Source organism: Tenrec ecaudatus, chromosome 1 (assembly GCF_050624435.1).
Source record: "Tenrec ecaudatus isolate mTenEca1 chromosome 1, mTenEca1.hap1, whole genome shotgun sequence".
Taxonomy (NCBI): Eukaryota; Metazoa; Chordata; class Mammalia; order Afrosoricida; family Tenrecidae; genus Tenrec; species Tenrec ecaudatus.
This window is the reverse complement of record NC_134530.1, coordinates 187390389-187412340: the sequence shown is the minus strand read 5'-3', so window position 1 is coordinate 187412340 and position 21952 is coordinate 187390389. Positions and strand designations below refer to the sequence as shown.

The following is a 21952-nucleotide window of genomic DNA, read 5'->3' as shown; positions in this document are numbered from 1 at the left end:
AACGCAATATTTCATTCTGTTATATCTAAGGTCTCTCTGAGTCAGAGCTCTCTAGACAGCATTCAGCAACTAGCGTCTGGCCACTGATTCAACTTAATATCTATAAAAACCAATAAATGTAGGGCACCTTTATAACTCTTATATTTTGTATTAGCTCTTAACCTTGTACCCTTAATTACTATGAAGAAATCAATCAATTCCTGGGGACCAACAGCTGGCTGTCGGTTAAGCTTTATCTAACGACATGTGGTATCCTCTTAAGATAGTACTCTGTTATCTGCCAACTTAAAAGAGGAAGAAATGACTATTTGACCTGTTATATTTTACTGTCAGGAAAAGCCAATTTGTTATTGATATAGAATTGATTGAAAGTATAATAAAAATAATTGAACAACATGTTTTAAAATACAATAGCAATATTCTGTTTCAAGTATTGTGGGTTTCTAATATTGAATATCCATTTCTGCTGTGTCTAGGAACTTCATAATGAAATTAAATCCATTCACTGCCATTGAGTCAATTTTAACTCATAGAAACCCTATGTCAGATTTCTAAGACTAAAAATCTTGAAAGTAACAGCCACGCTCAACTTTTTCTAGATTGGGTTTGGACCGCTGACCTTGCAGTCAGCAGGTCAATGACGGACCAATAGTGTCACAAAGCTCCTAAAATTAGTGCTGCTTAAAGGAAGTGCTGTGACAATTCTGTAGTTTAAGGTATCAAAACATTATCCAGTATCTGTGCAGTACAAAACTAAGTACCTGCCTCATCTGTGGAGTAGTGTGATGTAATTACTATTTGGTAACAAATGCCGATAATGATCAGCCATCTATACTAATGGAGATGCTCACGGAACGGACCACTGCCTCTTTTCATAATGAACCATAAAACAAAGCAGCAGCTCTAAGTATATCAAATCTATATCACAATATTTTAAAGTTAAATTACTTATAGTAATTTAATAGTAGTCCCCATATTTAGAATAAAACTAAATTTCCTACTCCACATGACAGTGTCTCACATATTTTTGGAATGATCCATCTTTATCCATGAAGGCAATGCACACGCCACGGGTTTTCTGAATTTTCTTCAACAAAGACGGATGCTAGTGGCTATTTTGAAAAGCATAAGCTCAGGAGTCATCATTTTCTGTTTACACATCATAAAGTCAACAGAATAAATACTGCTAGCAGTTCATTCTCGCTCTAAATCAAACATATATGCTAAAATGTTTTTAAAAACGGAACATCTATTTATTTATAAGCCATAAGGCACAGACATTGTCAAGATACTTGTCTCCTAGGTGAATTCAATTTAAACAAGTAGGGCCAGGGCAGCAAACGAACAAGCAAATAAAAAAGGCCAGTCTGCAGTAAATGATTACTGGTCTCAGAAATAATAGATGTAGCTACCAATATTTGATTCATTCATTTATTCATTCATTCATGTGCTCATTATTACCCCTCTCCAATTTTTTCCTCACAAAATTCTGCTGAGTATGTATAACTTTTATGTATCAATGTGAAACTACTGAAGTTCACTGAAATTAAGTGATTGCCATAACTACAAATCTCAAGTGAAGCCTGGATTTAATTGCAGGGTTGCACTGATTTTGGTGCCAGGAATGAAGTATGTAAGACTCGATACTAAAAATCTAAGATACCTAATACCCATATAAATCCTGTTAAGGGTGAAATATTATTTCAATTTTATAGAACAAGAAACTGAAGCTCAGAGAGAGATTTGGCAACTTGCTTATGGTTCTATAACTTGTATGATACTTAAACCGCAATTCAAATTCATAGTCATGCTTTTTACTGTCCTTTGAAAGGATTTGGCTTTAAAAAGGCATAGAGACATATTAGTTGAACTATGGGACATGGGTTAGGGGTAAAGATCAAGAAAGAATATTTTTTCTTAAGGTAAAATATCTGGACTATATTGACAGGACGTGGAATATATTAGAAAATGACTCAAAAGCATTGATGTAAGAGTTTATTCAGAGCAAAAACATCTATGCATGTTTATCTTAGATTGTAAGAGAGAAAGGGATTTGGTCATAGAAAAGGATTATTTTTAAAATTCACGAAAACCCTGGTAGTAAAGACATCACTACAAGAACTCCAGGATGCATCTACCTAACATCCTTACCTCCTATCTTGCATGAACAAAATTCCTTTTCCTATAGGGAAAATTTGTATTATTCAAGAGGCATCTAGAGTTCAGAAGGACCCTTCCAGTCCAGACCTGTGTCCTGCCAACATCATGCACTACCCTTGTGACCCCAGGAATTAATTGAGAAATGGCAGGTGACATATAGTAGAGAATATCACATACACACATTTATATATAAAGGCAGGTGCGATAGCTAAAGGAGGTCTCTTTGAAATACAGTTGTGAAACTGGAGAGATATAAAACTGTGCCAGTCAGCACACGTTACCCACTCTGCTCATAAAATTAAGGCAAAAAAGAGCAAGCAGAGTAGAGATGATACAAAGATACAGCTCTGGGATGACAAAAAAAAGAACTTTAGAATCCAACCATGTTAAATATCACGTCTGCCCTGGATCTGCAAGCTGTGAGCCAATTATAATCGCTCCATTATAAGTTAAGCTTCTTTGAGTCAGATATCCTTCACATGGAGCAGAAAGAATGCTGAATACAATAGGGTACCCCCAGAACCCCAGAACTGCGCTGGCTGGACCAGAGTTTTCTTTTTCTTTTTTGCAGTTCTACCCTTAAAAAATGATTTTATTAGGGGCTCATACAGCTCTTATCACAATCCATACATACACCAATTGTGTAAAGCACATTTGTACATTCATTGCCCTCATCATTTTCAAAACATTGCTCTCCACCTAAGCCCCTGGCATCAGCTCTACATTTCTCCCTCTTTCCCCGCTCTTCCTCCCTCATGAACCCTTAGTAATTTATAAATTATTATTTTGTCATATCTTGCCCTGTCCGATGTTTCCCTTCACCCACTTTTCTGCTGTCCGTCCCCCAGGGAGGAGGTCACATGTAGATCTTTGTAATAGGTTCCCCCTTTCCAACCCACCCTCCCTCTACACTCCCAGTATCTCCACTCACACCACTGGTCCTGAAGGGAAAATCCACACAGGATCCCCTGTGTTTCCAGTTCCCATCTATACCAGTGTACATCCTCTGGTCCAGCCAGATTTGTAAGGTAGAACTGGGATCATGATAGTGGGGAAGAGGAAGCATTTAGCAACTAGAGGAAAGTTGTATGTTTCATCTTGGCTACATCGCACCCTGACTGGCTCATCTGCTCCCCGAGAGAGACCCTCTGTAAGGGCAGAGCTTTCACAGTGTGCATTTCTCCGGCTAGGTGAGCAGCCAACAGCTCACTCTGAGTGAGTGTACCCAGTGGCGTTTCCTGGGAAGGTTCCACCTGGTTACAGTGAATTTTTTCACTAAAGCAGTTTTGCTCAAACCTTGTTTTTTGTGATGGCTGATTAAAAATAACTTTGTGTGCCTGTGAAATTTTGTTTTCTACTCAGGAAAAATGTTGCATAAACTGTTGTGATGTTGAACACAACTTTTACAAGGGCAGCACTATGGGAAAAACTCAAGTGTATGAGTGGTTTTGTTTAAAAAAAGGTGAAATGCCGATGGATGACAAACTTCAATCTAGATGTCCGTCAACTTCCCAAACAGACAGAAATGTCTACTTGTGGTGCAGTTGGAGTTTATTCCACCAGGTCAGACTGCTAATCAAGCTTTCTATTTAGAGGTTTTGAAAAGGTTGCATAACAATGTGCAACCAAAAAAAAAAAAAAAGGCCTGACTTGTGGCAGACGGGAGGCTGGTTTTTCCACGACAACAATGCACTTGCTCATGCAGCCATCTTAGTCTGCCAATTTTCACCAAAAATCATCATTCCTCTCTTGTCACACACTGACCTCTCTCCCTGAGACTTCTTTTTGTTTCCTTAAGTGAAGAGGGACATGAAAGGACACCTATTTGATGACATGGGAGAGGTTAAGAAAAAAATGAGAAAGGTTAAAAAAAAACAAACAAGAAAGGTGCTGTCAGTTATCTAGACAGATGAGTTTGAACAATGTTTCCCAGAATGGAATTACATATTTGACAAAAGTATTAAGTGTAATGGAGAGTACTTTTAAGGTGATGAGGTTGTTTTGCAAAAATAATTAAATACATAGCTTTGGAAGGAGAAAAAAACAAAAATAAAATTCTGTTTTTTGGGGGCAGCCCCTTGTATAAATTGCCACAAATAGTTTTAACATCTCTTGCTAACTTGCTAGATAGATGCTTGGAAGGCTTTATTTGGAAGAGCTTGGCCTTGTAATATTTTTCTTTTCATGAAAAATAATACGTAGTTGGTCTATCATATCTAAATCCACTGGCTAAATTCTATCCTAAACCTATCGCTTTGGGGGTCTAATAAAGAATTCAGAATTTTAAAATCTTACTTTCTATTGAAATATAGTATATAAAAATGCATACAAATTAAAAATTTCTCCTTAGGAATAAAATGAAATCAAATTAAAATCCCAAAGTACTCAACCACCACTCAGGCTAATATATAAAATACTTGCAATTCTCCTAAAAATCCCCATGTGCCTCTTCAAAACAATGAACCCTCTGACCCCCCAGAGAACCACTAGCTTGACTCATTAGCGTTTGTTAATAGTTTCTTCTTAAGTTTATGTAATGTCTTTAACATAGAATTTAGCTTTGTCTATTTTTGAACTTTATATTAAGTAGAATATGAAACATCACTATACGTCAAAATCAGCAGTTGGAATCTTCCAGTCCTTCCGTAGGAGAAAGAGAAGCTTTCTGTTCTTGTAAATGTATACAGCCTCTAAAACCCACAGGGGCAGTTACACTTGGTCCTTAGGGTTGCTCACAGTCAGAATTGACTTGATGGCAGCGAGAAACACTGTAAGATTGATATTACTGGTTATTACCATACTGCACAATTTTGAAGGTAGTTGAACACTATAATGGCTGTAGAGAGCCAGGGCTGTAATATTCTTCTCCAACCATAAGTGATACATTTCTCATAATTTTATTATGGCATATAACAGCCTAGAGCACAAAAGATTTGCTCTCAGCAGTGGTTCCAATCCCTTCGACAGTTTCATGGAATAAAGGCCTAGAGATCTACTTTTGTAAGATCACAGCCCTGAAAACCCTTTGAAGTGCCGCTTTCCTCCAAAATGCATGAAGTCACCAGGATTCTGAACTGATTCGAAATAACGGGGTGGTTTTTTGGTTACTGTGGTGAACACTCAGTTCTTCCATTACTCACTCCATGTGAAAAAGTTGTCAGAGCCTCTGAAAATTTCCCAAAATCAGGAGAGTCTATTTCTTTCTTAAAATGACTTAGACATGAAAAAGGTGTAAAAGTCCAAAACTGTTTTTAACATACTTTCATCTTTGGTCTCCCCGCCCCCCTCCCCTTAGGCAGTGCATGTGAAATATAAATGACCATGAGTTGAGGAAAGGACAGCATCCCCAGAGAAGCAGGCGCTGACAATGATTAATATGGAGCTGCCAAAGGATGTCTGGCAGAATAGAGGCAATAGCTTATGTAACTGATAAGAAATTAGGAAGTAGCACCCTAATAACGTAGCTCCCTGAAACCTGAGATAGTGTATCTGCTGAATTGTTTAGGCTAAGGCTAACCTGTATTTTTCTTAAGACCTGGAGGTAAAAATATGAAAAATAACAAAGAAGGGAAAATCAACAAGAACAACCAAAAACCCTGCAGCTAATGCCTGCTATTCAAATTGGTTGAGGTACAGGTTGTTTAGTTCATAGAATATGCTGACAAACTGAAAATCATCACAATTACAAATTAGAATATATTTTATTAAAATTATACTAAATACCATTTAATTTTCCTTAAAGATTCTGAATGTACTTCTACATTTCATGTTATTTTTTATAAACCATGGTTAACAACAGCTGCAGAATTCTATGAACATACTACTCAGAGAACTCTTCTGAATTTATTTACAGCCTGCTTTGTTGAATAAGTACCTTGGAAACCCTATGGAGTAGTTCTACTCTGTCATATAGCATCACTCTGTAGAATCTCAGACTTCTCACTGAGATAATTTTTTACATTGATCCTTATCAATATTAGGAATCTTCAAAAAGTTAACTGAAAATGCATATTATGGGAAAAAAAACCTATGTATAGATTTCATAATTGTTTTGCACCAACATGAACTCCCACTAATTTGTTATATTATACCTGACCATAATCTAGTTTGAGGTTCTAAGAAGAATAAGACATCAACTTCATAAGAGGAACATGAATTCTACTTTTAGAAAGAACAAACGCCATACTTATGGTCATGCGTGCATGCAAGAATAGTGAAATCACTGATGTTTTACAAAGAGTTTATGAGAACAATGTCTCCAAGAAATCAGCAATTTATAAGTAGATAACCCACTTTAAGAATGGATCAGTGTTTAAGATGAAGCCAGCAACTGCAGCCCATCCAAATCAATTTGCAAAGAAAAAATTAGTCATGTGTGTGCCTTAATTGAAGAGGCACAGCAGCTGAAATAATAATCAATTTTATGGACATCTCAAATATTTCTGCATAAACAATTCTACCTGAAAAGTTAAATCTGGGCAAATGTTTCACTTGATGGATTTCAAAATAGTCATGCCCAGATTGGATGGAGATAAGAGTAGGGCTTTCAATAGCAATGTTTAACAAACAGTAACAATGTTTAACAAATCAAGATCCTGTAGCATTCTTGGAACAATTTTAACAGAAGAAACATGGCTGTGATAATTAGGTATATCATGCCAACCTGGCCAATCGGAGCACGTGGGATTAATCAGGTCACAGTGTGAATGGAGGTTAGAGATAAATGGCTCTGCAAGGTCCACTGTCTCTCTTGCTCTCTGGTGACTGGACCAGCATACTGCTGCTGTAGGAAGTTCTCTGCCTCAACTTGTGTGCTATACTACTTGTGGGCCAAGCCAACCCATTACTCATGTCACTAGAGCTTGAGGCTCCTTCCAGACCCTCTTTGCTATGCTGCTGGTGCGTATAATGCTTGAGCTTGAGGCTGTTGGATCCTGTCCACTTGCATTGCTTGAGTTCAATATCTTATCCAGGCTGCTTCACTATGATCCTGAGCAACTGACTCTTGCTGACCCACCCTGCTGTTTGCTGCCTGTGGGCAGACTCTGCCCGCCTTGCCCTCGAGAGCTCTCCGTTATCTGCTTCTTAGACCTTGGATCTGGAAGCCCATGTGAGTTGAAGGACTTCCAGTACATTAACTGTTCCATGAAGGTGAGTTGAACTGAGCCCTCTATTCTGCTGTGGGTACTAATTAGCTGTAGTATTCCTTCTCACTGTATAAACCTGTCCTCTTATAAATATTTAAGTGATCATAAGTGTCCTGGGTTTTTTCCTTTAGAGAACCTTGCCTAACACAATGGCTTTTTTGTACTCTTCTGAAGACAATGCACAATCAAAGCAATGGCTAGTAAGAGATGGAAGTGGTCCAATGAAAGCAAAAATGGGTCAGTCAAGAGCAAAGGTCAAGTCAATAGTTTTTTGGCACGCTCAAGGCATTTTGCTGTTGACATTCTGGAGAGCAAAGGAGGATAACATCTGCTCATTGTGAGAGTGTTTAAAGAACGTTTTAAGAACGTATTGGCCAACACTTCAGCAGAAAAATGCCTCGGAAAGCTTCACCAGAGTCCTTCTGCAGCTCAACAGTGCCCATATCCATTCCTCTCTTCAAACAAGAACAGTTTCAATAGAAACTTTCAATAGAAAATCATTAGGCATCAACCTTACGGTCTGATTTGGCTCCTTCTGACTTTTATTTCCTTTTCTTAATTACAATAAATCTCTAAAGGATACACATTTTTCTTCAGTTAGCAATATAGAAAAGAGTGAATTGACATAGTCAAATTATCAAGACCTGGCTGCTACCATCGCTTACAAAATTATTTAAAACTTGATCATGCTTAGGCTGAGACAGAAAGCTTATATTTTTAATTTTTCTTCTTTAATCCCATTCATTTATTCATACGCTTCTGAATTTCTCTTGTACCATACTTTAATCTTGAAGTATGATGAAGACTTAAGTGCTGAAAATATGAAAAACAATGGTTTTCTATGTGTTCAGCAGTTATTTTTCCACTATTAAAAGCTAAGTTTAAGGGCCCTCTCCTTTTTTACAATGGCCTAGTGAAAAAAGATCTACAGGTAAAAAATGCTGCACTGTAGTATATTTCAAGATTACTTTGTAGAACAAAAAAACCTATCAGTCATGGCTCTAAATGTTACCTTTAGATGATAGTTTGATGAACAAACCTGTATCACTGTTCAGCCCCCACCCCACCCCCAGTACCTTGGAAAAGAGATCTCTTTCTCTTAAATACTAGGTAAGCTTAGTAGTGTAAACAGGGGCCTTGAAAGTCTGTGGTCATAAAGGGCTTGCTCATCAAAGGCCTACCAAGAAGCTGGAATGTGTAGATATGAAATAAATAAGGTTAAAAGGGGTGTGTGTGTGAAGGTTATATATGGATGATAAAGCAACAGAGGAAGAAATTAACCTCAAAGTGAAATGAAGTGATGAATCACCATGGAACCAGTGTGTATCATTATTATCGTTAGAATCATTGGCACTATCAATCTATTGTAACTGTTCTCCATTTTCAAAATGTCAAACCCAGAGGAACTGTTTTAGTTTAACTTGGTGAGTCTCTCCACTGAAATTGCTATTATCCTTTGCTTCCATCCAATGGAAAGTCTGAATCTTATCAAGGGTTCTATTTTTTCAATAGTCTTGGTGTTCCCACATTCTATCTTGTTCTCCCTACTCTATGCATTCTTCTTTGGTGTTATGATTCACTCTTAAAATGCCAGCTTTGATTTCCTCCTCAACATTAGTCTCCAGTATCCAAATGGTCACTAAAGAGCTCAATTTAGATGTTCTATAGATAAACCAAACTCAATGAATTCAAAATAATTCATAATTAACTCATAAATTTTTTCTTTCATTTAGTCTTAAAGGAAAAAATTTTCTATCTCTTCTTTTAAAACCATACTGAATCTAATCACTTAAGCTAGAAAACTATACATGTTACCTTTGAACTTTCCTTCACTAACCCATCATAAACAAACTACCATGTTTGTGTCCCAAGGGCTCCTTTAATTCTGTCCTCCTCCAACTCCCAGTCTCGACATCTCTCATTTAGCTCCATATTTCCAAACTGGCCTCTCTGTTGCTAGGCTTGTTCCCTTCAGTTTTGCTCTCCACACAGCTACACTATTAATTGGTCCAGAATGCACATCTGATTATGTCATTTCCCTCAATGGCTGGCTCCTCATTAGGTTTAAAATAAAGTCCACGTTTTTAGACATGAATACAGAGTCTTCATCATTTTTTCTCTCTCCATGTTGCCATTTTTACATCAGATCACTCTCTACGTACAATTCCTATTTAAAAATTATCAAGACAAAACCCATTGCCATTGAGCCCATTCTGAGTCATAACGACCTTAGAAAACAGAGTACACCCACCCCATAGTATTTCCAAGGCTGAAATCTTCTCAGAAGCAGAATGCTTCATTTTTCTCCCACAGAGCAGTTGTGGGGTTGAACTGCACACTTTTGAGTTAACCGTAGTGTTTTAACTATTGCACCACCAGGGAACATTGCTATTCCTACACCAAAAACCCACTGCTATTGAGTCCATTCAAACTCATAGCAACCCGATGTAGGGCATCTGAAACTGTAAGTCTTCATGAGAGTGGACAGTTTCAGCTTTCTCCTGAGTAGTGGAGGTATATTTGAACTGCCAACCTTCTGGTTAGCAGCCCAATGACTAACCTGTAACACCACCAGGGTTCCTGTACAATTATTATGGTAACATATAATTTCAGACTATCTCTTCATATGCTGTGGCCTTTCCTGTCTACATACATTTTCTCATGTTGTCTGTTTCACTACAATTCTTCACTCTCTTCCTTTTATTTCCTGCCCCCGCCCCCTCGATTATCTGTCTTAACAAAGCGGCAACATCCTTCAGAAGAAAGCCTTCCTAAAAGTCTTACAGAGCTGGGTTAAGTAGTTCTTGCTATTGTCTTACCCCATGTAGCTCTTTCTCTAAGCACATTATAAATTCTTTAGGGATCATGTATAGTTTTGTCATAAGAAAAATCAACAAAGACTCATAAAGAGAACACAAATAAGTATGTGCTGACATTTCTGAGCCTTTTCCTGGACTGTGAGGTCTTTGAGAACATGCACAATAAATTATTCATTATCTTTGTAATCCCACTGTGTAGCCCAGGGCCTAGAAATTGATGCTCAATAAATGTTTCATTAAAATAAAGTGAAAGGCAGGAAAAGAGGGAATATAAAAATAAATCACACACACACAATAAATAAACAAATCACTGAAAAGACTTCCTTGTCACAGCATAGTGGTTTACAATGGCTATGGCCCTCCTCCTGTTTAGGCATCTACATTGGCTATTTGAGTTCTAATAGGTTCTAGTTAAAAATAACTCCAAATAAGTAGTCTAGTTCCTAAAAAATTAATTTTGTTGAGAAACTGCCCCATTTTTGACATCAGATCTCTTACTCCACCATACAAGTGTGTTTTTTTAAAAGAATATGCCACATATAATCTCCAACAGGTAAATGAACAATAAGATGGAAGAACAAAACCAAGAAGGGCATAATATAAACAGCATGATGTGTGGCAGTTCCATAACCTCCTGTCAATTTGAGTGACGGGATGCAGCCTGTCAATCAGGTCATAGCCAATGGTGACTCTGTGTGATCATGGCTTTCTCCTGAAGATTCTGGGAACTCCTGTCTTCCTCCCTGGAGGCGGGACACACACTCTCTCTGCTTGACATTCCTGTTGACAAGTCAGATGGAGCTACACTGATGGAGCCAGAGCCTTGGAGCTAGAGGAGCCACGTGGAGACACATGTCAGCGCTGAGATGCGTCAACTGCCACTGGATCCACAAGACCTTCCACCCACTAGCCTGTTATCTTCCTGCATTTAGATTCATTGACGTGCTGTGTGAGTCTGAGAGGAATTTATAGACTGGTATCTGACATAAGAGCTAATATTAGATTTATGGACTTGATCTAGACTGGACTTGGATGTTTTATCAATATACAATTGCTCTTTTACATAAAGCTCTTTCTTTCTTTTTTTAAATTTTTTTTAGCATTTTATTTATTTATTTATTTGTAACAATTTATTAGGGGCTCATACAACTCTTATCACAGTTCATACATATACATACATCAATGAGTGTCTATGAATTTGACTCTCTAGTCCACCCAGACTAACACACCATGTCAGTTGTTAGGTGGAAAATTACTCACATGAAGCAGCAATACAGCAGCAAGAAAAGACTGTCCTTGACAGTATCCAATATCTTCATCATACACAGAGTAAGCCTATGGAAAAGGCAGAGAGAAATAAATAAATACTGTAAATATTCATAGAGCTTTACGTAAATGTCACCACACAGCAGGTGCTGCTCCTTCCTGCCCACAATATCACCCGTCCTCAACTTCAATATGTGTGTCATTCACACAGTGTGGTCCTCACAGAGAGACTGCACTTTCCCACAGCTATTCTTGACACTCTTTTACGAATATGGAATAATGAGATGCTCAGAGAATTAAAATGAGTTTTTAAAAATCCACTATAATTTGTGGTCGGGTGCATGAGGCCAAGGGGAGTGAGTGGGAGGATAGGAAGGTTTGGGCTGCGGTGGGGGTTCTGAAGCACTACATGGAGGACATCTTGAGGCTGCTGAGAATGCAGTGTAGACCCTCTAATGTGGCCCACAAAAAGATAAACATCCTCCACAAAGAGCTCTAGAAATTCTTGAATTCTTCACAAGCAGAAGCTGTAGGGTAGAAATTGCTCCTGCCATCTACATCACTGGGGAAACCAGAGACACTGTCTGCCCTGGGTTTTCTGCACGGTGGCCAAGTGAGCCTGGTACCACAAGCAAACTCTGCTGACAGGTGTTCTGGGCTACTCAACACCTTTAACACCATCCTAACTAGGACAGTTGGTATGTGCATTGTCAAAGAGGTCAATTCATGGCAAATACTGCACTCCCTGGGAAGCAGCTATCATACCATTCAACTTAACATTTACCTCTGTGTCTCTGGAGGGAAGGAAATGTGATGGTCTGTTTAATGTGTACCAACCAGTATGCCATGTTCTCTCTCTCCCTCTCTCTGTATATACATGTGTGTATATAAATTTCATATACATATATATGAAAATTTTTGGAGCATCAATCATCAGTTACAGTACATTGTTAATGAAGGAGCAAAGACAAGTGGTCAACAAGCTTTTTCTCGGTAAAGGAGCAGATAGAAAATATTTGAGATTTCTAAGACAGTATCTGTTGCGTAGGTTTTTTATTGTTAATTTTTAACAATCCTCTAAACTGCAAAAACCTTAATTAGTTCACAAGCAGAGCAAAAAAAATAAGCCATATGGATTAGTTCGCCAAGTCTGACTCAGGATAAGAAATTGTTCCGATGTTCTGACATTTGTTTTCAAAAAGTAAGCACATCAATTATGCTGCTTCAATCTTTGATATGTATCCCAGTCCATGGGCCACAGCAATGTGCTGCTCTTCATTTTAGTAAGGAAATTCCCATTTAATTTACATAATATGATGCATATGATTTTAAGATTATAAGTTAAATGAGAATGTCCTTATTAAAATGAATGTTCATCACAGGCATGGTAAATGTGTTATCTATCACATGCCATGGTAGTCAGAATATAGGGCCTGGAATTCTTATTTTTTACTTATTAAATATATTTGATGTACAGTTCACCATCTATTAAATGCATACATTTTAACTATACAATTCCTTGATTTTTAAAAAATCATTTTATTGGGGGCTCATACAACTCTCTCTTTTTAAAATCGTTCTATTGGGAACTCACACGACTCTTATCACAATCCATACATACACCCACTTGTGCATTTGTTGCCATCATCATTCTCAAAACATTTGCTTCCTACTTGAGCCCTTGGTATCAGCTCATTTTTTGCCCTCTCTCCCTGCTCCTCCCTCCCTCATGAACTCTTCATCATTTATAAATTATTATTATTTTGTCATATCTTACAGTGTCCGACGTCTACATTCACTGAATTTTCTGTTGTCCATCCCCCAGGGAGGAGGTTATATGTACATCCTTGTAATCGGTTCCTCCTTTCTACCCCACTTTCCCTCAACCCTCCCGGAATTGCCACTCTTACCACTGGTCCTAAAGGGATCATCTGTCCTGGATTCCCTGTGTTTCCAGTTCCTATCTGTACCTGTGTATATCCTCTGGCTACCTGGATTTGTAAGGTAGAATTGGGATCATGATGGTGGGGGGCTGGGGGGGAGGAAGCATTTAAGAACTAGAGAAAAGTTGTATGTTTCATCGTTGCTAGACTGCACCCTGACTGGCTCATTTCCTCCCCATGACCCTTCTGTAAGGGGGTGTCCAGTTGCCTACAGATGGGCTTTGGGTCTCCACTCTGCACTCCCCCTCATTTACAATGATATGATTTCTTGTTCTTTGATGCCTGATAACTGATCCCTTCAACACCTCGTGATCACACAGGCTGATATGCTTCTTCCATGTGGGCTTTGTTGCTTCTGAGTTGGATGGCCGCTTGTTTACTTTCAAGCCATTAAGACCCCAGATGCTATGTCTTTTGATAGCCAGGAACCATCAGCTTTCTTCACCACATTTGCTTATGCACCCATTTGTCTTCAGTGATCATATCAGGAAGGTGGGCACACACTGATATGATTTCTTATTCTTTGATGCCTGATACCTGGTCCCTTGCACACCTCGTGGTCACAGGCTGGTGTGCTTCTTTCACTATACTTTGTGGTCGGGGGCATGAGGCCAAAGGGAGTGAGTGGGAGGATAGGAAAGTTGGGGTTGCTGTGGGGGTTCTGAAGCACTACATGGAGGACACCTTGAGGTGTGCATCATGGAATGTCAATTTAATAGAACAAAGTGTTCTCGCATTAAGCACTTCAGTGGAGGTCTAATGTCCATCTGCTGCCTTAATACTAAACCTATAAATATATGCATGTGGATCTATTTCCCCACACTCCTGTATAAATATATTTACATATGTACATGCCTGTATTTAGACCTCTATAAATGCCCTTTGCCTCCTAGTTCTTTCCTCTATGTCCTTTTACTTTCCTCTTGTCCCACTATCATGCACTGAAGCTGCAGCTAGGGGAGAAGGACATGTCTGATGAGAGCACACAGGAGCAAATGTGTGGGGAGGAAGAGAGAGTGGAACACACGCTGGCCCACCAGGCCTGGAGGACGATATCCCTGCTCCGAATAGACAATGCATAGAGTGAACCATATTGCTAATCCCACTATGAGACATGATCATTTTATTGGGGGCTCATACAACTCTTATCACAATCCATCCATCCATCCATTGTGTCAAGCACATTTGTGCATTTGTTGCTATCATCATTCTCAAAACATTTGCTTTCTACTTGATCCTTGGTATCAGGTCCTCATGTTTCCCCTCCCTCCCCACCCCTCTCCCTCATGAACCCTTGATAATTTATAAATTATCATTATTTTGTAATGTCTTACACTCTCTGACGTGTCCTTTTGCCCACTTTTCTGTTGTCCACCCCCCTTTGGGGGGTTATGTGTAGATCCTTGTAATTGTTTCCCCTTCTACCCCACCTTTGCTCCACCCTCCCAGTATCACCACTCTCACCACTGGTCCTGAAGGGATCATCTGTCCTGGATTCCCTGTGTTTCTAGTTCCTATCTGTACCAGTGTACATCCTCTGGCCTAGCCAGATTTGTAAGGTAGGATTGGGATCATGACAGTGGGGGAGAGGAAGCATTTATGAACTAGAGGAAAGTTGTATGTTTCATCGTTGCACCCCGACTGGTTTGTCTCCTCCCTATGACCCTTCTGTAAGGGGATGTTCAGTTCAGTACATTTTTTGTGCAGTATTTGTGGTAAAATTAGGTGCCTTGGCTGATATTCAGGTCGGCTTATACTCAAGGATATGCGGTAGTTCTTTTATTATACTGCTGCCTTCAATTTGCTATTATCTTTCTCATACTCTTCTCCCTCACCCCCAAAACGCTTTCCAGTTTATTGATAGCAATAATTGTCCATTAAGATGTGCCTTTAAAATAAATTTGGAAATATTCTCTCTCACTTTGATTTCTGAAAGAATTTATGTAGTAAATGCATTATTAGTGTTGGCATCAATACTTTCTTAGGTGTCTGAAATGAATCACAATTGAACCTAGGATATTGTAAAAACAAGTCCCGTGCAAAAATGTTTTCATTATTAATTAAATAAATTATTTAATAATCTTATTTCCTCTTTCATATTGAATCAGTGAAAGTAACTTGTGATTTACAAGGAATGTGACTATTTTATCTAAGTTATTAATATATTGCCAAAAAGTTGTCCATAGCCAGATGCAACTGTCAATTGTGACTCATGGCAGCCCATGTGTTTCAGAGTAGAACTGTGTTCTATGAAACTTTCAACAGCTAGGAGCTTTTGGAAGTAGATCGCCAGGTCTTATCCATTTGTGTCACCCAGGGACTGGTAAAGTTATTCATTATAGTCACTTACATCTTTTTAAAGTCTGCATGTATTTGGTTTACCCTATTTCATTCATGATATTTTTAATCTGTACCTTTCTGTTTGCTCTTTCATTAGTCTCGCTAACAGGTTTATTAAATTTTATTAATCTTTAAAAAATTCCTAGTTTGTCATTTTATCAGTTCTTAAATCTATTTTCTTTTTTAATGATTTCTGTTATCCTAATTTTTAAGGTTTATTTGTTCTTCAATTTTTTAAAATTTTAAATATTTTTTAATAATTTAATTGTTTATTTCTTTTTTTAACAATTTATTAGGGGTTCATACAACTCTTATCACAGTCCATACATACACATACATCAATTGTATAAAGCACATCTGTACATTCTTCGCCCTAATCATTTTCTTTTTTTCTCCTCTTTTCTTTTTTTACATTTTATTAGGGGCTCATACAACTCTTATCACAATCCATACATATACATACATCAATTGTATAAAGCACATCCATACATTCCCTGCCCCAATCATTCTCAAAGTATTTGCTCTCCACTTAGGCCCCTTGCATTAGGTCCCCTTTTTTTCCCCTCTCCCTCCCCTCTCCCCCCTCCCTCATGTGCCCTTGGTAATTTATACATCGTTATTTTGTCATATCTTGCCCTATCCGGAGTCTCCCCTCCACCCCTTCTCTGCTGTCCCTCTCCCAGGGAAGAGGTCACATGTGGATCCTTGTAATCAGTTCCCCCTTTCCAACCCACTCACCCTACACTCTCCCAGCATCACCCCTCACACCCTTGGTCCTGAAGGTATCATCCACCCTGGATTCCCTGTACCTCCAGCCCTCATATGTACCAGTGTACAACCTCTGCCCTATCCAGCCCTGCAAGGTAGAATTCGGATATGGTAGTTGGGGGGAGGAAGCATCCAGGATCTGGGGGAAAGCTGTGTTCTTCATCGGTACTACCTCGCACCCTAATTAACCTATCTCCTCTCCTAAACCCCTCTATGAGGGGATCTCCATTGGCCGACACTTGGGCCTTGGGTCTCTACTCTGCACTTCCCCCTTCATTTAATATGGTGTGTATATATATATATATATACATATATATACATACATATACACATATATACACATACATACACACACATATATCTTTTTTTTTTTTTGCATGATGCCTTTTACCTGGTCCCTTGGCACCTCGTGATCGCACTGGCCGGTGTGCTTCTTCCATGTGGGCTTTTTTGCTTCTGAGCTAGATGGCCGCTTGTTCACCTTCAAGCCTTTAAGACCCCAGACACTATCTCTTTTGATAGCCGGGCACCATCAGCTTTCTTCACCACATTTGCTTATGCACCCATTTGTCTTCAGAGATCCCATCATGGAGGTGTGCAGCCAATGATATGATTTTTTGTTCTTTGATGCCTGGTAACTGATCCCTTCGGGACCACTCGATCACAGAGGCTGGTTTGTTCTTCCATGTGGACTTTGTTGCTTCTGAGCTAGATGGCTGCTTGTTTATCTTCAAGCCTTTATGACCCCAGTCACTATCTCTTTTGATAGCGGGGCACCATCAGCTTTCTTCACCACATTTACTTGTTCACCCAATTTTGTTTTGTTAAGAGATGAACTTAGGTGTTCTTTTTCAATGAGGGATTTCAAGCTGTCCATGCCCTTCTGCTTTACAGAAACTTTTCAAAAACCTTAAACCTTGGCGACTGTCCTCAGCCCTAAACACAGGAGGGTTGACAGAGTGCTAAAGGTCTGACTCCACCTTAGTCCAATGGAATTCACCACAATTTTTTTTTAGATGATCTGGGAAACTCCTACTGCAAAGCCATTGCCTCAGATAACTGACGACCTCCCTTGAAAGCAAAGTTCTAAAAATGGAGGTCTCCAGGAATCAGAATAAATGCAATTAAATTAGCCCGATGGCAAGCTTTGCACTAAGGAATGAGCTGCGGTGACAAAGTAAGGGCACTCCAGTTTCCTTTTCATGTCTTTTTTCTCATATGAAATGCACTAGGGTAATTCAAAATTACTCCAATGACTCCAAACAAAGGAATAGGTTTCATCTCTGATTCCACTGACACGAGGGGGGCAATTTGGAAATTAATAAATCTGTCTGGTCTTTTCCCCCGTGGAGCCGCAGATGGGTGCAAACTGTTAGTTGGGCATTTAACCACTGAACCATTAGGTAATCTTTCTCTGCTAATAAAATAAATGAGATCCTGATATATTCTGCAACGTAGATGAACCCTGAGAATATTGTGTTGAGTGAAGTAAGTGCCAAAGGGGTGAATAGTGAATGATCCAACTTAAATGATATACTTAGAAGAGATATATTTGGCAGGACTATCTTCACCAGCAACACTCAGCATTCCTTTTCAAAAGCCTTTTTAAAAGAATAGTCTAAATCACAAGATTCAGTTTTCTAAAATCAGACATTCTGTGGTGTTAATGAAAATCAGTTTCCATAGAATAACCAAAACTTTTATGAACAGGAGCATCATTTCATCCCATGCAGTACTTTTTTCTTTATTTGTTTGCTTGTAAATTGTATTCATTTCTTTCAGGCACACAAGTATCAAAATTTGGTATTCCATTGTCATGGGCTGAATTACGTGTTCCAAAATATGTTTTTGCAAATCCTAACCTCTAATTGTGTGGTTATTTGCCATTTGAGTGTGGCAATTCTTGTTAGGTTGGTGAAAGATTAGTCTAGGTTGTATCTTGAGTCAATATCTTTTGAGATATACAGGAGATTAAGTAAGCAAACAAGGAGAATTAGGGGGGAAAAGATGCCAAGCCATACACAGACTTCCCGGGAGCAGAAGCCCCAAAGAGGCAAACTCCTTCCTCCAGAGTTGACACCTGGAATTCAGACTTCAACCTTCTCAATGGAGAAAAATAAATTTCTATTTGTTAAAGCCACCTATTTGTGGTAATTGTGTTTTAGCAGAACTAGATAAGCCAGACACTCAAGACATTATTTCTGGAAGTGCTAGGAATAACTCAAAGCTTCCTTTTCTTTGTGAAGAACAAAATTGGTTTAACTTGTGGGTACCACTGCTAATTATTAAGTGTGCTGAAGAGATTTGTGTACCATTAAGATGGATACAAATCTCACTTTTATATTTCCACAAGAGAATAATAAAAGTATACATTTCATTTTACCAAAAGCATACACTAGGAGCATCATGGGTGTTATCCACTGCCATCAAGTCAATTCTGACTTAAAGCACACCCTATACGACATGGCAGAACTGTCCCTGTGGGTTTCTGAGACTAACTATGGCAAGGAGCAGCTGGTGGTTATGAACCTCTAGCCTTGAGGTTAGTACGAGCTTATAAATGCCACTATTTTGGTTATAATTCAGTGTATACTAGAACATCTGATATCTAAGATCTAGTTGCTAGATACATTGCCTTTCAGCTATAAGTATTGTATGTGTTTTAAACATTGGTTTAGTTAACTTTCAAAATTATGTTTACCTGAGTATGATTTATAGATAGTGAAATTAACATTTTCCAATATTTTTAAAAGAAGACATGGTGCTAGATATTTCTATTGTAAAAATTTGCGATCTAAACTTTATCCTTGTGTGAGGCTGCATAATGAGAACGCAGTGTATCTTATTTGACAAAATACTTTTACTTATTTAATATCCAACTTTATATATTCAACCTTTTTACTCTAAAACCTCAGTATACATAAGGATTATCCATTTATGCATCCTTAAAAAAATTAAAGTTATTGCCTGCTATATTGCCCAAAGTTTAGGATGACCCTGTATCGCTGTTGTTCCAGCATAAGTATCAACAGTATCCTCTTTGGAAGGTCCTGATTTGCTATCAGACAGAGCGCACTGTAAAGTCTATCGTGGCAGATGTATTTAGGTTGACATACAACACCTTATCATTTGACCTCCCTTTTGACCCATTTTAAAGTTATTTCCATTTTTTATTAATTTCTTCTTTCTTTTCAATTGATGTTTTTGTTCTGTTTGTCATAGGTGTTGTTGCTTGCTTCCTTCCTGTTTGTGTTTTATATGATTTTCTGTATGTGAAATCCAGAATAGTAAATCTACAGAGACAGTAACTGGATTAATATTACCTGAGAGCATGGAAGGGGAGGTTGGGGGGAAAGGGGAGTTAACAAAAGAGTACAAGAAGAAAATGCTCTGAAATTGATTGTAATGATGATTGCCAAACTCTTTTTAATATGATAGACAAATTAAATTGCATGATATATGATGTATATGCCACTAAAACTATTATAAAAATAAACATCACCGATAACGAGTTGATTCCAACACATAGTGAGCCAAGGCCAGAGTGGAACTGCTCTTGTGGGTTGTTGAGAGTTTAATTCTTTACAGAAGCAGGAAGTCTCATCTTTCTCTTTCAGAGTGGCTGGTGGTTTCAAACTGCTGACCTGTGGTTAGCAACTGAAAACATAACCCACTATGCTTCAGGGCACCTTGGATAGAGTGGGAGGACAATCTAGAACAGAACTTAAAATTGGAAAAAAAAAAAAAAAAGACCAGGCATACTGATCAGATAGAGACTCTGGAATCAAGACGATGGCCCTCAGTCACCATGCAGACCCATAAGTGAACTCACCCATAAGTTCAAGTTTTAGCCAAGCAATAAGAGGGTCTTTAAAGGGAGCAAAAGCACTAGAGAGGTATGCATATCTTACAAAAATTAAACAATGAAGATAAGGACAGTATTTATCTAAGGACAACGTTCAGAAGGGGAGGGAAGGAAGGAGGAATGTGAACAGAAAACAGGAAGAGTGGGATAACTGATGGTGCAATCAGGAGATGGCAAACAGTGAGGCGAAACAAACGTGTATGAATTGTTTAATGTAAAATTATAAACCTTCACTCAGTTTACAACAAAACTTTAAAAAAAGTATCTCATTCACCTTCAAATATTTCTTAGTTAAGATGCTAAATAATAAATTACCTAATCCATACTAACATCTATGTGATAAATTAAATTTCATGATGAAATATCTGTGCATTTGCTTTTAAAAGTCTATGCTAATAATATATTAAAATTTTATTATTCAGCATTTTATTGTTATTTTAATTGCCATGAATCAATAATAAAATGAAGTACCAAGTCTAGAAAATAGACTTTCTCTGGTACCTGATAATATCTACTCCTTTTGGTCAGTGTACTGTTTCTTATCGATTTCACGTGAGTTCTGATTTTGTAAACTCATTTAGACTTTTCAGAAAGTACAGAGCAATTATTCAATCACAAAATCAATCGTGTTATGGGACTACCCTCATTTAACCTTCGTGTGCTAATGATGGTACCATCACACTCTTCTAACGAAAGCAAAATCAATCATTGAAATCATTACTCCACAAACCCGAAAGAAACTTTTGTTCACTGTCACCAGTTTCGAGAACTCTTTAATTTAAAAAATTAAAGAATCAATTTGCATCCTTTTATTTATTTAATTTTATTTAGAAAACTTTATTTTTGATTGTTTAATTTATACTTTGAGTCAGAACTCATGGATGTGTGTGTATGCACATGCGTGTGTGTGTGTGTGTGTGTGTGTGATGTTGAAAGGATTACAAAGACACCCACCAGAGGAGACACAAATGGCAAGAAAAAATGGGAATGTCCTAATCCTATGAAAGAGCAAATAGTGTTAATGACAGCAAAAAAACCCAACAAACAAACAAAAAACCCTGAGTTCATTTTCAAGATACATGATGCTGCAATATCACAATTACTTCCTTGGTCTTATTATGCTTCAGATTCACTCAAATTGGTCCATGCATCTATTCTCAAGCACTTCTGAGTTAGGCTAATAGATAAAAATGAATTTTTCAAAGGTGGGGTGGAAAGGGGGAACCGATTACATATAACTCCTCCCTGGGGGGCGGACAATAGAAAAGTGGGTGAAGGGAGATGTTGGACAGTGTAAGATATGACAAAATAATAATAATTTATAAATGATCAAGGGTTAATGAGGGAGGGGAATACAGGGAGGGAGGGAGGGGGAAAATGAGGAGCTGATACCAAGGGCTCAAGCAGAAATCAAATTTTTTGAGAATGATGATGGCAACAAATATACAAATGTGCATGACACAATGGATGGATGTATGGAGTGTGGTAAGAGTTGTATGAGCCTCCAATAAAATAATTTTTAAATGACTTTTAAGAGGCCCGCTATGAAATTTATTGTATGAGCCATTAATGAATGATATAGTCTGTGTTCTAGCAATTTTGGTCTCTCAGAATTCTTTCAAATGTTATTCTGATATCTATCCA

The 21952-nt window shown here is 38.1% G+C and overlaps 1 protein-coding gene across 8 annotated transcripts in view; it reads right to left on the bottom strand.

Moving 5' to 3' along the window:
- The window catches only part of RABGAP1L (RAB GTPase activating protein 1 like), an 828618-nt gene that overhangs the window by 310713 nt on the left and 495953 nt on the right, over positions 1 to 21952 (bottom strand). For all 8 annotated transcript variants that reach the window (XM_075527714.1, XM_075527698.1, XM_075527727.1 and 5 more), the window contains one exon: positions 11387 to 11461. In XM_075527714.1, coding sequence (XP_075383829.1) covers positions 11387 to 11461 — 75 coding nt within the window. The remainder of the gene's footprint in view (positions 1 to 11386; positions 11462 to 21952) is intronic.